The sequence below is a fragment of the Ranitomeya imitator genome, chromosome 2 (assembly GCF_032444005.1).
Source record: "Ranitomeya imitator isolate aRanImi1 chromosome 2, aRanImi1.pri, whole genome shotgun sequence".
In the NCBI taxonomy this organism is placed as follows: domain Eukaryota; kingdom Metazoa; phylum Chordata; class Amphibia; order Anura; family Dendrobatidae; genus Ranitomeya; species Ranitomeya imitator.
Window position 1 is genome coordinate 119,564,648 of NC_091283.1, and position 17,663 is coordinate 119,582,310.

Sequence of the window (17,663 nt, forward strand, 5' to 3'; positions counted from 1 at the left end):
AATGACATACTGAGCTTTTACTCGCCCTCCATGGCTCAGGTATTTGTTGATCGGCTGCAGCTGATATAGATAACACAAACTGCTGAGCCCAGTGATTGGCTGCAGTGGTTATGAGTGCAGAAGACGTAACCACCACTGCAACCCATCAGCAAAGACCTGAGCAGCGGTAGAGCGGCATCGCTAGACCTGGGGAGGATGAGTAACAACTCTGGCGTGATGACATTTGATGCAGGAAAACATGGCGTGGTTACCCTATTCATAAGCGTGTAATCCCATTAGTCAGGCGCGGTTTAATTGTATATTGTTTCTCGCCGTTACCAGTTTCTGTGATAGGTTTTCGTGTCTTAACCTCCCAGGTTTTCGCAGCTGCTGATTGTCTCACTGGTAGACTGGTGTGCCTCAGTCCTTACTGATCAGGTGTTATATGTGCTGTGCCTGCACCGGTGCTGCAAGCAGAAATGCAGAGGAAGCCCCAGATTATGTCGAATCCCCCCCCCATCCTTCATACAGCTAAAATCTACTAAAATCTACATTAGTCTCGTCTTACCGTTGCTCTCTCCTCCCTACTTGTTTAGTCATCATAGGCAATAGTGGGTATATATTCCACAATCAGTCTGACTTTTGGCTCATCTATTCTTCCAGATTTAATCCTGAGAACATAAAACCTGTTTTATCATTTGTATGTTCCTCTAAAATAGTTTTTGTATCTGTAAATCAAGTGTTACAATAAAAATGCCTTCCCAATGGCTGCCGTATAGAAAACCACTAAAGAATAACCTGGATCTTGGATGCCGTCGCCCCCTCTCTGGACACTTCTAGGCAATGGTCGTGTTATATTCCTTTGTAAGCGCCGCTATGAAACCTTGCACTGTCTGATAAATGAAGGCAGAAACGGCACACTTACCGGAGAGTTATAGACTGGAGACGGCGCCTGCTCTTATGGGCTGCCCTAAAAGAACCGTAATGACTTCAATCACAGATTGCTAGGAAGCAATTATTTCCCGTGCCCATGAGGTCCTTAGCTCCTTCATTAAGTCCCAGCCTCATTACAACCCATCTTCCCGTAGTTACAGAAGACTTCCCATTTTCCAAGTCTTGGACATTTTTATAGGCAATCGAAAAAAAAATATTTGTATTACCTGTAATTGTTAGCGGAGACTTTCTGGGTTATGATGCGATCTTCGCTCTCCGAGGCTCATAGTTATGATATATAGAGAGGGAACTGCAGTAATTTGCCCTTTTGTATTTTTCTTCCAAAGCTTCTCTAGTTTTTAGTTTTATGGATTTCTCCCCCTTTTTCTTAACATTACGCATCCACTTGTGTGTGTTTACGGCCAATTACATTGGTAATGGCACTTATAAACCATTGTTATATGCGTAGCAAATGTTCATTTTTTTTTTCTCCATCTTGTTCTTTTCAGACGTCTAACTAAAGAAAATGTGAAGCCATCAGGACGGCAAATAGGAAAACTAAGCCATAGTAATCCGACCATTTTGTTTGACTATGTATGTTTATTTCTTACGTAATAAACTACCTGTGTGTTTGTAGATCTGTATGGGCCATGTGATTGTCAAAAGCCAAAAAACCTCCTGGTTAGTCTAGATATCCGCTAACATCCCTTTTAAGTTTTATGTCCTATTCATCTTTCTGAGACTTAATAAGACCCTCTCGATTCTCCTTTCCTATACGTTCTAGTAAATTATTGCATCCCCCATAGTATAATCCTGCCCTAGCCATGTACAGTGCTCTTCCTCTGTTGGTCCTATGAGAAAACTATGAATAAATAGACATCTGGGTGTTACCAGTTGTGGGTGCGTCTGTATAAAACGCTCACCCAGGCCAATCAGTGCAGCTAGTGTCCAGTTGTAGGGACACACCCCTTTGACATGGGGTGAAAGGTAACACCCAGTTGTCCATTTATCCAGAAATTCCTCCTTGCAGGAACAATAGACTATTCCCCAAAAATACAATTCAGAAGTGTTATATGTTTGGTGGCCCTGTAATCATAAGTTACAAGTGCCTAGTTTCATCCCAGTGTGGGGAAATCTATCAAAACTGGTCATCTGACCAAACTGATGCCTGCATTTTTTTTATTTACCGTATTCTTAGGACTATAAGACGCACCTAGGTTTATAGGAGGATAATGGAAAATAAATTGAATAAAAAAATGTGGTCAATGCTGTACTAGTATGCATGGTCCCCTCAATCCCCATTCTGGTATGCATGGTCCCCTCAATCCCCATTCTGATATGCATGGTCCCCTAAATCCTATGCGTGGTCCCCTCAATCCCCATGCTGGTATGCATGGCCCCCTCAATCCCCATTCTGGTATGCATGGCCCCCTCAATCCCCATTCTGGTATGCATGGCCCCCTCAATCCCCATTCTGGTATGCATGCCCCCCCCCCCCCCCAATCCCCATTCTGGTATGCATGGCCCCCCCAATCCCCATTCTGGTATGCATGGCATCCTCAATCCCTATCCTGGTATGCATGGCATCCTCAATCCCCATCCTGGTATGCATGGCCCCCTCAGTCCCCATCCTGGTATGCATTGCCCCATCAGAAAAACATAAAAAACCAAACCATTCTAATTACCCTTCCTGTGCTCCTTCGCAGCATCCTGTTCTGATGCCGGCAGCTGTTTTATGCTAGTAAGCAACGCATGGCAGTGACGTCATGCGCTGCTTGCAAGCAGAGGACAGCTGCCGGAATACTCACTGCTACGCATGCCGGGACTGAGTGTATGGAGCAGTGAATATTCATTGATATTTAATAGCGGGCACAGTAACCTCAGCCACAGGCTTCCTGCATCGACCAGATAATTATGTGTGTCTGCTACTAAAGGAGATGAATATTCACTGGTCTCCACTTGAACGAGCGTGGAGAGCAGTGCATATTCATTCTCTTTAATTGCGGGCGCGTGCTCGCCCAGCAGCTGCAAGAAGCCGGTGGCTGCGACTACTGTGCCCGCTATTAAGGATCAATTAATATTCACTGCTATTCACGCCCATGGGAGTGGAGAGCAGTGAATATTCATTCCCTTAAGTAGCCGACACACTTCGGAGCCCAGCCGCTGCAGGAAGCAGGCGGCTGCGGCTAACAGAGTATCTGCTATTAAATAGAAATGAATATTCATTGCTCTCCACTCCCATGGGCATGGAGAGCAGTGATTATTAACCCCTTCCCGACCCATGACGCCACGTAGGCGTCATGAAAGTCGGTGCCATTCCGACCCATGACGCCTATGCGGCGTCATGGAAAGATCGCGTCCCTGCAGATCGGGTGAAAGGGTTAACTCCCATTTCACCCGATCTGCAGGGACAGGGGGAGTGGTAGTTTAGCCCAGGGGGGGTGGCTTCACCCCCTCGTGGCTACGATCGCTCTGATTGGCTGTTGAAAGTGAAACTGCCAATCAGAGCGATTTGTAATATTTCACCCATTATAACGGGTGAAATATTACAATCCAGCCATGGCCGATGCTGAAATATCATCGGCCATGGCTGGAAATACTAGTGTGCCCCCACCCCACCCCTCCGATCGCCCCCCCACCCCCCCGATCTGGCCGGTACACTGCTCCGGCTCCCCTCCGCCCTGTGCTCCGCTCCCCCCCGTGCTCGTGTCCGCTCCCCCCGTGCTCCAATCACCCCCCCGTGCTCCAATCACCCCCCCTGCACTCCGATCCACCCCCCCCCCCGTGCTCCGTTCCACCCCCCCGTGCTCCATTCCAGCCCCCCCGTGCTCCGTTCCACGCTCCCCGCGCTCCGTTCCACCCCTCCCGCGCTCCGATTCCCCCCCCCCCGTGCTCCGATCCCCCCCCCCCCCGTGGTCCCCCCCCCACCCTATCATACTTACCGATCCAGCCGTGGTCCCGTCCGTCTTCTCCCGGGCGCCGCCATCTTCCAAAATGGCGGGCACATGTGCAGTGCGCCCGCCGAATCTGCCGGCCGGCAGATTCGTTCCAAAGTGCATTTTGATCACTGAGATAGATTATATCTCAGTGATCAAAATAAAAAAAAATAATAAATGACCCCCCCCCCCTTGTCACCCCCATAGGTAGGGACAATAAAAAAATAAAGAAAATTTTTTTTTTCCACTAATGTTAGAATAGGGGTAGGGTTAGGGGTAGGGTTAGGGGTAGGGTTAGGGGTAGGGCTAGGGCTAGGGCTAGGGTTAGGGGTAGGGTTAGGGTTAGGGGTAGGGTTAGGGCTAGGGTTAGGGTTAGGAATGTGCACACGTATTCTGGTCCTCTGCGGATTTTTCCGCTGCGGATTTGATAAATCCGCAGTGCTAAACCGCTGCGGATTTATGGCGGATTTACCGCGTTTTTTTCTGCGCATTTCACTGCGGTTTTACAATTGCGATATTCTATTGGAGCAGTTGTAAAACCGCTGCGGAATCCGCACAAAGAAGTGACATGCTGCGGAATGTAAACCGCTGCGTTTCCGTGCAGTTTTTCCGCAGCATGTGTACAGCGATTTTTGTTTCCCATAGGTTTACATTGAACTGTACACTCATGGGAAACTGCTGCGGATCCGCAGCGTTTTCCGCAGCGTGTGCACATACCTTTAGAATTAGGCTATGTGCACACGGTGCGGATTTGGCTGCGGATTCGCAGCAGTGTTCCATCAGGTTTACAGTACCATGTAAACATATGAAAAACCAAATCCGCTGTGCCCATGGTGCGGAAAATACCGCGCGGGAACGCTGCGTTGTATTTTCCGCAGCATGTCAATTCTTTGTGCGGATTCCGCAGCGTTTTACACCTGTTCCTCAATAGGAATCCGCAGGTGAAATCCGCACAAAAAACACTGGAAATCCGCGGAAAATCCGCAGGTAAAACACAGTGCCTTTTACCCGCAGATTTTTCAAAAATGGTGCGGAAATATCTCACACGAATCCGCAACGTGGGCACATAGCCTTAGGGTTAGGTTTGGAATTAGGGTTGTGGTTAGGGTTAGGGGTGTGTTGGGGTTAGGGTTGTGGTTAGGGGTGTGTTGGGGTTAGGGTTGTGATTAGGATTATGGCTACAGTTGGGATTAGGGTTAGGGGTGTGTTGGGGTTAGTGTTGGAGTTAGAATTGAGGGGTTACCACTGTTTAGGCACATCAGGGGTCTCCAAACGCAACATGGCGCCACCATTGATTTCAGCCAATCTCGTATTCAAAAAGTCAAATGGTGCTCCCTCACTTCCGAGCCCTGACGTGTGCCCAAACAGTGGTTTACCCCCACATATGGGGTACCAGCATACTCAGGACAAACTGCGCAACAATTACTGGGGTCCAATTTCTCCTGTTACCCTTGTGAATCTAAAAAAATGCTTGCTAAAACATAATTTTTGAGGAAAGAAAAATGATTTTTTATTTTCACGGCTCTGCGTTGTAAACGTCTGTGAAGCACTTGGGGGTTCAAAGTGCTCACCACATATCTAGATAAGTTCCTTGGGGGGTCTAGTTTCTAAAATGGGGTCACTTGTGGGGGGTTTCTACTGTTTAGGCACACCAGGGGCTCTGCAAACGCAACGTGACACCCGCAGACCATTCCATCAAAGTCTGCATTTCAAAAGTCACTACTTCCCTTCTGAGCCCCGACGTGTGCCCAAACAGTGGTTTACCCCCACATATGGGGTATCAGCGTACTCAGGAGAAACTGGACAACAACTTTTGGGGTCCAATTTCTCCTGTAACCCTTGGGAAAATAAAAAATTCTGGGCTAAATAATTATTTTTGAGGAAAGAAAACGTATTTATTATTTTCACGGCTCTGCATTATAAACTTCTATGAAGCACTTGGGGGTTCAAAGTGCTCACCACACATCTAGATAAGTTCCTTTCAGGGTCTAGTTTCCAAAATGGGGTCACTTGTGGGGGGTTTCTACTGTTTAGGCACATCAGGGGCTCTGCAAACGCAACGTGACGCCCGCAGAGCATTCCATCAAAGTCTGCATTTCAAAACGTCACTACTTCAATTCCAAGCCCCGGCATGTGCCCAAACAGTAGTTTACCCCCACATATGGGGTATCACCGTACTCAGGAGAAACTGGACAACAACTTTTGGGGTCAAATTTCTCCTGTTACCCTTGGGAAAATAAAAAATTGCAGGCTAAAAGATCATTTTTGAGAAAATAATTTTTTTTTTTATTTTCATGGCTCTGCGTTATAAACTTCTGTGAAGCACTTGGGGGTTCAAAGTCCTCACCACACATCTAGATTAGTTCCTTTGGGGGTCTAGTTTCTAAAATGGTGTCATTTCTGGGGGATCTCCAATGTTTAGGCACACAGGGGCTCTCCAAACGTGACATGGTGTCCGCTAATGATTGGAGCTAATTTTCCATTTAAAAAGCCAAATGGCGTGCCATCCCTTCCGAGCCCTGCCGTGCGCCCAAACAGTGGTTTACCCCCACATATGGGGTATCAGCGTACTCAGGACAAACTGGACAACAATATTTGGGGTCCAATTTCTCCTATTATCCTTGGCAAAATAGGAAATTCCAGGCTAAAAAATCATTTTTGAGGAAAGAAAAATTATTTTTTATTTTCATGGCTCTGCGTTATAAACTTCTGTGAAGCACCTGGGGGTTTAAAGTGCTCAATATGCATCTAGATAAGTTCCTTGGGGGGTCTAGTTTCCAAAATGGGGTCACTTGTGCGGGAGCTCCAATGTTTAGGCACACAGGGGCTCTCCAAACGCGACATGGTGTCCGCTAACAATTGGAGCTAATTTTCCATTCAAAAAGTCAAATGGCGCGCCTTCTCTTCCGAGCCCTGCCGAGTGCCCAAACAGTGGTTTACCCCCACATATGAGGTATCGGCGTACTCGGGAGAAATTGCCCAACAAATTTTATGATCCATTTTATCCTACTGCCCATGTGAAAATGAAAAAATTGAGGCGAAAAGAATTTTTTTGTGAAAAAAAATTACTTTTTCATTTTTACAGATCAATTTGTGAAGCACCTGAGGGTTTAAAGTGCTCACTAGGCATCTAAATTAGTTCCTTGGGGGGTCTAGTTTCCAAAATGGGGTCACTTGTGGGGGAGCGCCAATGTTTAGGCACACAGGAGCTATCCAAACGCGACATGGTGTCCGCTAACGATGGAAATAATTTTTCATTCAAAAAGTCAAATGGCGCTCCTTCCCTTCCGAGCCTTACCATGTGCCCAAGCAGTGGTTTACCTCCACATGTGAGGTATTGGTGTACTCAGGAGAAATTGCCCAACACATTTTAGGATCCATTTTATCCTGTTGCCCATGTGAAAATGAAAAAATTGAGGCTAAAAGAATTTTTTTGTGAAAAAAAAGTACTTTTTCATTTTTACGGATCAATTTGTGAAGCACCTGGGGGTTCAAAGTGCTCACTATGCATCTAGATAAGTTCCTTGGGGCGTCTAGTTTCCAAAATGGGGTCACTTGTGGGGGAGCTCCAATTTTTAGGCACACGGGGGCTCTCCAAACGTGACATGGTGTCCGCTAAAGAGTGGAGCCAATTTTTGATTCAAAAAGTCAAATGGCGCTCCTTCCCTTCCAAGCCCTGCCGTGCGCCAAAACAGTGGTTTACCCCCACATATGAGGTATCAGCGTACTCAGGACAAATTGGACAACAACTTTCGTGGTTCAGTTTCTCCTTTTACCATTGGGAAAATAAAAAAATTGTTGCTAAAAGATAATTTTTGTGACTAAAAAGTTAAATGTTCATTTTTTTCCTTCCATGTTGCTTCTGCTGCTGTGAAGCACCTGAAGGGTTAATAAACTTCTTGAATGTGGTTTTGAGTACCTTGAGGGGTGCAGTTTTTAGAATGGTGTCACTTTTGGGTATTTTCAGCCATATAGACCCCTCAAACTGACTTCAAATGTGAGGTGGTCCCTAAAAAAAATGGTTTTGTAAATTTCGTTGTAAAAATGACAAATCGCTGGTCGAATTTTAACCCTTATAACTTCCTAACAAAAAAAAATTTTGTTTCCAAAATTGTGCTGATGTAAAGTAAACATGTGGGAAATGTTATTTATTAACTATTTTGTGTCACATATCTCTCTGGTTTAACAGAATAAAAATTCAAAATGTGAAAATTGCGAAATTTTCAAAATTTTCGCCAAATTTCCGTGTTTATCACAAATAAATGCAGAATTTATTGACCTAAATTTACCACTAACATGAAGCCCAATATGTCACGAAAAAACAATCTCAGAACCGCTAGGATCCGTTGAAGCGTTCCTGAGTTATTACCTCATAAAGGGACACTGGTCAGAATTGCAAAAAACGGCAAGGTCTTTAAGGTCAAAATAGGCTGGGTCTTGAAGGGGTTAATTTCTCTTTAGCATTGGGCACAGGTGTTAGCTGCAGCAGCCGACTCCTACGTCCCGTGACCTGCTGCTCTGCCGCTCCCTCATCTCCCCATCCAAAACCACATCAGGTACATCCGGACTATAAGACACACACCCTTTTCACTCCAAATTTTTTCTTATAGTCCGAAAATTACGTTAATATTAAGGTGGAACGGTCACCAGATTTTACAGTATAAATGGCATATATTGACCTAATAAGGCCGCATTGTATTTACTTTGAAAATTCATGTCTGTATGAGTGTATAATCCTTTTGAAATGTTTGACTCCCCAATTATTAAACTGAGTATTTTATGAGTTCAGCTGGAGCTAGACTCCTAAAATATTCAGTTTAAAGCTGCACTTTACCTTTTTTTTTTTTTTGTTTCCTTGCGATATTGAAGTTTTTTCTTTTTGTGCCGCTGCCTCCTTATTGTGCTCCAGCCTAGTAATGGAGACATAGTATATAAATCCCTGTCAGCATACACAATCCTGCCACTGATCCACTCGCTAGAGAGGACATGGTGATCAGCATGGACGGGGATTTGGATCCAACCATTGAATAACGCAGCAGATGTTGTCAGAGGACACAGGAGCAGATCTGTGTCAGCAATGGGTTTCCATGTGTTTTTTTTTTTTTTTTTTTTCTGATTTTTTTTTTTTTTTCTTTTTCAGATACTCTCACAGATTCAGAAGTATGACAACTTAATAACACCGGTTGTAGATTCTCTGAAATACCTCACTTCTCTGAACTATGATGTCCTTGCATGTATCCTTTCTCTAAAGCCTTATAACGCGCTCCAACTATTCCAGGGTGCTTTGCATTACTGCAGTCGTCATAGTCGGTTCATCATCGCGGAGCTCCCGTTTACATTTAGTATTTTAATCTCTGTTAGCTTTACATAAGAAACCACAAATAATGGTCTCTTTTTTTCCCCTGTATGGTTGTCTATAACTAAAAATTGATCTCATAAAATGATGAGTAGTAGTTCTAGTGTGAGGTGTACAAGGTCACGTGAATGTCATGATTGGGCTTGCACTAGTAGGATGGATGGATGTACTGTGTGTGGTGCTGTATATTGGCTTCTCTTCTTTAACTGTACGTCCAGATTGTATAATTGAAGCACTTGCAAATCCCGAGAAGGAGAAGATGAAGCATGATGACACCACAATCTCCACTTGGTTGCAGAGTAAGCGTACATTTTCTTAATTGATGGGGTCCTCTGTCTTATGATTCTGCAGGTATGTTATGGCTGCCGGAGGATGGAGCATGAGTCATTATCACAGTATGACAATTGGTATACATCCCTAGAGTCGGGAAGGAATTTTCCCCTAAAAATCTGCCAACAAGCCTCCACCGATGAACTGTTGCCGACTCCAGGAACAGGCAGATATAGGCAATGTGACGGAGCAGAATGCCTCTGCTGCAGATTGGCGGCTGCTGTTCCTTTCAATATATATATTTTTATATTCCAGGCTTGGCTAGCTTTTGTGGAGCAGTTTTTAGGAAGTATCCGATTGAACTGGCTGGCCTTCTGCAGTATGTAGCAAATCAGCTGAAGGCTGGTAAGAGGTAAGTGATTTTCTGTTAAATCTGGTTTATGCCTTTTGTATTCAATGATCTTTAGCTAAGGCTTTCTCTGATGGACAGTAAGTGTGTGATTAATTGGGGTCTCACCGTGGACTCCCCCTCCACTCATCAGGAGGAGCTGGCTGCAGTGTGGACTAGGGCCCCTATATGACACGTCACCATTGCGTGTCCATGTGTGTCTGATACTGTAGCATGGACTATTCCTTTACCCCGGGGATTCATAGCCTTATTTCGTATGAGGGCCATGTCCTCAAATTGAAAGCATTGAAACCTTCCTTAACATTGCAACATTATCTAATGGGTGGTGAGTCCACTTATCGGGAGGTTAGAGGGTCTCTTCTTTCACAGTGCAGAAAAGGAGGCCACAGATTAGCTTTATCCATTGTATATTTCTCTATTACGCGAGATGCTGACAAAGTCCAGTGTTTCCTTTCTCTCCCATAAACTCCAGTGACTACGGCAGCGCTCGCTCATCACCACTACTGCCCTTTATTTCCTTACCCAGAGGATTGCATGGCCACACAGCGCACCGTCTACAGTCACTCATCCAGACGCTGATGCATCGCACACCTCTAGTCCGTCACATGCAAAATACGTATGAGCAAGCCAGATATTTGGGGCCCACAGGAAAAGGCATCGGGGCAGCATGTGCCCCCCGATCCCAGATTGTGCACCCCTGATTTAACACATAGAAGTCAGGTCTATGACCCCTACTAGTCATAGCAGGGCTTCCGCAAAGTGGCATAGTAATGCCGGGCACGTTCTCCTGTTTGTTCTGCTCTAATACGAGTTGTGTAGGAACGGTGGGTATGAATGACTTCAAGCTTTATTTGTTGCACTTCTGACTGTGCACCTAATGCATCCCATCACCGCATTATTCTCACCCTCAACATTTTCTTTTCAGCTTTGATTTACTAATTCTAAAAGAGGTGGTGCAAAAAATGGCGGGCATTGAAATTACAGAAGAAATTACAATGGAGCAGCTTGAAGCAATGACAGGCGGAGAGCAACTTAAGGCTGAGGTGAGAGATCTAATGTGGCGCCTGCTGGTCCTTGTTTCTACAGCACATATAGATACGGCTTCGTGCGCCATTCTGTCTTATACCTGTCTGCTCGGCGCTCCGTGGGATATTATAGTGCAAACCACAGCATGCGTTGTGATTGGCATTCCTGCCTGTTATTAGCTCTTGGTGTCCCAATAAATATTCTACCACACAGATTATTATTCCATTACTTGTTTCCAGTAGGAAAATGTGATGGAACTACAAATATATGCATTATGCAACAATTCTACAGAATACATACAAATAAAGCATAGTGTAATAGCATCTTTTTTTTTTTTGGATGGTCCTGTTGTACTCCTGAAAGAGGTCGTCCACTATTTTTTACATTGACGGTCTATCCCACATATGTCAAACTCAGAGCGTGAGTTGAATATATTTGGCCCTCGACACTGCCTGGGTCCCCCAAGCATGTATGGCCCAAGACACTGCTTGGGTCCCCCGCCCAGCATCGCATTTTAAGCCAGCATAACAATTTCTCCAATCACTTCTTCTTCTGTGCGTCTGACGTCACAGCGCAAGCGTGCGCGATAACGTCATTACAACGGGCCCCCTGTACCAAGGTGTGCAGAGGGTCGGAGGAGACTGGAACAGAGAGGGAACGCATAGAGGTGAGGATTTTTTTTTTTCCATGTGGAGGACATTATACTGTATGGAGCACTATGTGTGGGCCATTATACTGTATGGAAAAATATATGGGGCGCATTATACTCTATGTGGGGCACATTATACTGCATGAAGCAGCACTATGTGGGACCCATTATACTGTATGGAAAGCACTATTTGGTTCCCATTATACTTTATGGAGCACTGGGGGGAGCCCATTATACTGTATGATAGGCAGTTCAGGTCCCATTATACTATGTGGTGCACTTTTTGTGGCCATTATACTGTATAGAGGGCTGTGTGAGGATTACAGTGGGAGAATCACACTGTGATGGAGTCACAATTCTTTGCCGGGGGGGGGGGGGGGGGGGATTGAAGGAGCGGGGTACAATAGGGTCATTACACCGTGTGTGTGGAGGGTACTATGGAGAAATACACTGTGGGGGATCATACTGTGTTTGGGGGGCACTTTAGCTTGCATCAGTTTTTATTATCTGTATTCAAGTTTTTTTTTTTTTTTTTATCCTTTGTTATTACATATTTAAATTGGACCATTAGGCAATATCATTTTTACTGTTCTTGCATAACATATTATTCCAATATTTTATTGTAAGATCTATTAATTAAAATTTACTTTGATCATGGGACAACCCCTTTAACTTTGTTTTCAATTGAAAAAAATCATCATTATATTTGATAAGGTAAAATGGCAATTGTTGTCATTTTTTTATAAATATCAAGGTTGGGCCGCAACTTTGTCCAAGCTTGTAATTTTGGCCCTCTGTGTATTTGAGTTTAACATCCCTGGCCTATAGTTAGGATAGGTTAGCAATGTCTGATCGGCCGTGGTCTGACACCCGGCACCCCCGCCGATCAGCTGTTATCTGTGTTGGCACCGGCCAGAAGTACTGACTTGCCGGGCTGCTCCATCTACTTGTAGTGGCTGCCGCAAGGTGTTGCATATCCGCCTTTTATTGCTCTGAATAGGAGGCGGATGTGCAGTGCCCCGCGGTGGCCACTACAAGTAGATGGAGCGGCCCGGCAAGTGAGTACTTCCGGTCAGCTGCCACCAATAACAACTAATTGGCAGAGGTGCCAGTTGTCGACCCTGGCTGATCAGACATTGATGGCCTATCCTAACGATAGCCCATAAATGTGATGGTAGTGGACAACCACTTTAATCTCTTCTCAACATTGGACATAATACCTTCTTAGGTGCTATGCCCACACCGTACCTGGCAGTACATTACATGGTAAAATGAATGGCGTCATTCAACACTACAAGTCGCCCCGCAAAAAACATTCCCCATGGCTATGTTGATGGGAAAATAAAAGTTGTAGCTTTAGAGAAATGAGGGAAAAAAATTAATTTGTTTGTGGTGGGAAGGGATTTGTATACTTGTCCTTTCACATAAAGCAAGTAGAAATGCAAAACCTGTTTTCCATACAGATAGTACTAAAATGTATCCAGGAAGTTTCCTGATTCATGTGATCTGTAGCTTGCCATCCATTCTTTTTATTGGGCGGTTTCTTTTCTCCTTCGCCTCATTGGGGGACACAGACCATGGGTGTATGCTGCTGCCACCAGGAGGCTGACACTAAGTGATACAAAAAAACATTAGCTCCTCCCCTGCAGTATACACCCTCCTGCTGGCTCCCAGCTAACCAGTTCTTGCTTAGTGTCCGTAGGAGGCACACGGACGGGTCTGCTATTCAGACCCAAAGAACTCTTTTTACCTTTTACCTTTGGGGCGACGGATTCTTTCATGTTCCGATCTCCCCGAACCAACAACAGGCGAGCACGGGAGTTTTACCTCTTCGTATCCTCTCCTGCGACGTGGGAAGCCACTGCCTGAGCTGTTTTTAGGGGCGACGGGCCCCTTCTAGGGCACCGATCTCCCCCCTCCCTTATCAGACGAGCACTGGAGTGTCTCCTCCAGTATCCTCTTCTGCAGCCAGGCCTATTGCCGGACATGCAGCCCTGCCCACCAGGTCTTACCCTCGGCTGTACAGAGGCACCTTCCAGCGTGGCGTCCGAGCAGCCCCCACTGCACCACCACAATTAAGAGTGGATGGTACAAGGAGGCGGACGGTTCCTCTCCACCTCCAAAGGGACGATGGATTGAGGACTTTTCTTATCCCTGCACCGTCCAAACAGCAACAGCACAGGATCCTTCCTCTACCTTTCTGACCTGCTGAACAAAGCTGCATACTGGGGTAAGTGCCGGGACTCGAGCGGTTGGAGGGCTCTGCGCATCCGGCGGCTTTTTCCCTTCGTTGCCGGCTGGCTTCAAAAATTTAGCCCCCGGCTTCGGGTTTGTGTAGGCCGCAAACTGGAACTCTGCCCATGCTAGGCCACGCTTCAGGCTCCGCCCCCCCATTCAGGTGCCTCTCATTCAGGACGAGAACTCTATTCTCGGCAGCCATCTTCATCCTCCTGCCATCTCCGAACACGAGGTCATCAGGAAGTGGCTGCTGCATCGCATCGGCGGTATTCAGCGCTGAAGACAGCGCTTTTCCAGACGGGGGACTCAGAATCTCGGTAAGGAGAATCCTCCCTCCGCACCCCTCACCCGCACGCGACCAGCATTCCCTGGTCTTAAAGGTTCCCTAGTTTAAAAGGGGCACATTACCAGCATTCTCTGCTCTGCCAGAAGCCGGTCACCTTTCCCAGAGTACTTAACAAATGAGCTCAGGAGCCCTCCGCTGCCGCCGATCCCGGCTCTTCCCAGAGTACCTAGTTCCCCTCAAGGGGCTTCACCTCTGGCGTAATCCTTGAAAAATGCCCCGGTCTTAAAGGCACATGACCATCATGCCCTGGTCTTAAAGGCACATGACCAGTATTCCTGGTCTTAAAGGCACATGACCAGTATTCCTGGTCTTAAAGGCACATGACCAGTATGCCCCTGGTTCTTAAAGGCACATGACCAGTATTCCTGGTCTTAAAGGCACATGACCAATATTCCTGGTCTTAAAGGCACATGACCAGTATGCCCCTGGTTCTTAAAGGCACAAGACCAGTATTCCCTGGTCTTAAAGGCACACGACCAGTATTCCCTAGTCTTGAAGGCGCATGACCTTTATTTACTGGTCTTAAGAGCACATCATCAATCCGAAGCTGGTCACCCTAACTGAGCTCTGGAGCCTTCCGCCGCTGATCCCAGTTTATCTCAGAGTACCTAGTCCCCCTCAGTGGACTTTGTCACTAACCGCAACCCATGGTTTCTCTGACCAAGAGATTGAATCCCTCTGTGAACCCTCTGTGGCTCGGAGTGCTCGCAGGACCGATATAAATGGTCCCTCTCCTACATGGGAGCCGTCGGCTAGCAGGGGCCGCAAGTACTCTAGAAAAACGTACAGGCGTCTAGAAAACGGAAGTTTTTTCATTTCCTGATCTCTCCCCTATGATTTGTTGAGAACAACGCTGAATATGGATCGGATATTGCCTTGGATTGCCAGAGCTTCAGAAAAAGAGGGACTCTCCTATTTATACCATCAGCAAATTGACGAGCGATTCACTGGACAGAAGCCTCTAAGTGGGATGCCATACCTGGTCTGATTTTTATGGGCGACGGGTCCCTTAAAGGGCACCAATTCCCCCCCACACCTTCAACAGACGAGCACATGCAGTGTCACCTCCATGTATCCTCTTCTGCATCCAGGCCTAACGCCAGACAACCTGCCCTGTCCACCCGGGGACCTCAACTCTGGGGACGTACAGAGGCACACATTTTTGGCATCCGAGCACCCCCCTTTGTATCACCACTATTTAGCGGATGATGCAAGAAAGTGGACGATTCCTCTCCACGTCCCTGTTAAGAGGATGATGGATCGAGCATTCCTAATTTTCTTCTCTGTGCGATGATGGCAAGAGACCTGCTGGTTGCAGCCCCGCATTCTGCCACTTGGCAGACTAACCGGGTAGAATTTCTTCTGGTATACCTACCAGTTTCCCTGCCCGATGTATCATCAATTAAAATACCACAGACGGTCGGATAGCAAATCTGGTTCGTTCCATCTTGTGGTTTTGGGTTCAGCGCCCTACCCTTCCTTACCTGCCACATGGGTTGCTTGACCAATAGTCTCCTGGTCAGAGACCTTAACTACTTCGATTCACACAAGTAGCCTTTCCCCGAAGACAGTATAGCTGGCCAATCAAATCTTCTGAGCGGGAGACTAACAAGGGATCATATCTTTTCTAGAGACCCAACCAGCAGTGGAAGCGTTGTCCAGGACAGTCTAGATCTAAGGGATCTTGGTTCCAAAAAGGAGGGTATGAAAAGTAAGACCATTCCTGGACCTCAAACTTCTAACAACCTTTGTCAAGGTCCTCCTTTTTTCAGATGGAGTTCCTCCGCTCAGCCATTACTTCAACAGACCTCACATTCCTATTTTTCCCCTCTACAATAATCTCTTCGCCTTTCCATTCGCGAACAGCATTCTCAAGTCACGACCTTGCCCTTCGGCCTGGCTACCGCACCAGAGTGGTCGCAAGGGTCATGGCGGTTGTCATGTGCTTCTTGCACCCTAGAAGCATGGTCATCCTGCCCTATTTGGTCGACTTTCTAGCCGCTCTTCAAGGACTACGCTGAGTCATAGTAACATAGTAACATAGTTAGTAAGGCCGAAAAAAGACATTTGTCCATCCAGTTCAGCCTATATTCCATCCTAATAAATCCCCAGATCTACGTCCTTCTACAGAACCTAATTGTATGATACAATATTGTTCTGCTCCAGGAAGACATCCAGGCCTCTCTTGAACCCCTCGACTGAGTTCGCCATCACCACCTCCTCAGGCAAGCAATTCCAGATTCTCACTGCCCTAACAGTAAAGAATCCTCTTCTATGTTGGTGGAAAAACCTTCTCTCCTCCAGACGCAAAGAATGCCCCCTTGTGCCCGTCACCTTCCTTGGTATAAACAGATCCTCAGATATTTGTATTGTCCCCTTATATACTTATACATGGTTATTAGATCGCCCCTCAGTCGTCTTTTTTCTAGACTAAATAATCCTAATTTTGCTAATCTATCTGGGTATTGTAGTTCTCCCATCCCCTTTATTAATTTTGTTGCCCTCCTTTGTACTCTCTCTAGTTCCATTATATCCTTCCTGAGCACCGGTGCCCAAAACTGGACACAGTACTCCATGTGCGGTCTAACTAGGGATTTGTACAGAGGCAGTATAATGCTCTCATCATGTGTATCCAGACCTCTTTTAATGCACCCCATGATCCTGTTTGGGGTGTATCCTGAGTCGTCTGTATCACTTGCAATACCCTCTCACTTGGGCTAGCAGCTAAACTTAGACAAGTTTTTTCCTCATTCCCAGCCCAGCAGATCCTTTTTTGAGGATGATCTGCACAAGAAGGATGGTAATTCTCTCTCGAGTTAAGGTCGTGGCCCTTTGACAGGGAGCTCGTGCACTTGATTACTCATTCCCTCGGTTCATTCAATTCGCTAGGAGGGTTCTGAGGAAAAACACGTCAATGGAAGCAGTTTCTTTCACTCCGCTCGTTTTCAGCAAGCCAATCAGGCTTTCAAAGGGTAGTCTCTGAGCTCCTTCCTCATCCAGAGCCTTCTCCTGGTCCAATGGTTATTAGGGAATACCAATGCCAGTCTTCTTCTCCCGATCATTGCTCTGGGGAGCTGAACGGTACGGCTAATCCTACAGCAGGTCCACTGCCTTTAGGCGGGTCAACCATCCGTCTTCAATTGGATAATGCCACGGCTGTGCCATACGTCAACCATCTAGCAAGTACCCACAGTCAAGCGCCATGGCCGAGGTACCTCGCACTCTCTGATGGGCCGAGATCTATCATTCGATGATCTCAACAGTACATATCCCTGGAGTAGAACACTGGGTGGCTGACATATTCAGCTGTTAGGGTTTCTCCTCAATTGAGTGGGAACTTCACTCGGAAGTCTTCCATCAGATCTGCCTTCACTGGAGTACTCCAGATGTAGGTCGGATGGCGTCCAAGCTGAACGCCAATGTACTCCAGTTCATGGTTTTGCCTCGAGATCCAAGACCATCGCAGTGCATGCTCTGTTCTTCCATGGTACCAATTTCCATAACTCTTCCACTACGTCTGA

The 17,663-nt window shown here is 46.3% G+C and overlaps 1 protein-coding gene across 1 annotated transcript in view; it reads left to right on the plus strand.

The window, feature by feature from the left end:
• THOC2 (THO complex subunit 2) overlaps positions 1-17,663 on the plus strand; it is a 166,844-nt gene that overhangs the window by 61,236 nt on the left and 87,945 nt on the right. The window contains exons 16-20 of the mRNA XM_069747183.1: positions 1,422-1,506; positions 8,989-9,082; positions 9,423-9,503; positions 9,790-9,886; positions 10,809-10,926. Of these exons, the coding sequence (XP_069603284.1) occupies positions 1,422-1,506; positions 8,989-9,082; positions 9,423-9,503; positions 9,790-9,886; positions 10,809-10,926 (475 nt within the window). The remainder of the gene's footprint in view (positions 1-1,421; positions 1,507-8,988; positions 9,083-9,422; positions 9,504-9,789; positions 9,887-10,808; positions 10,927-17,663) is intronic.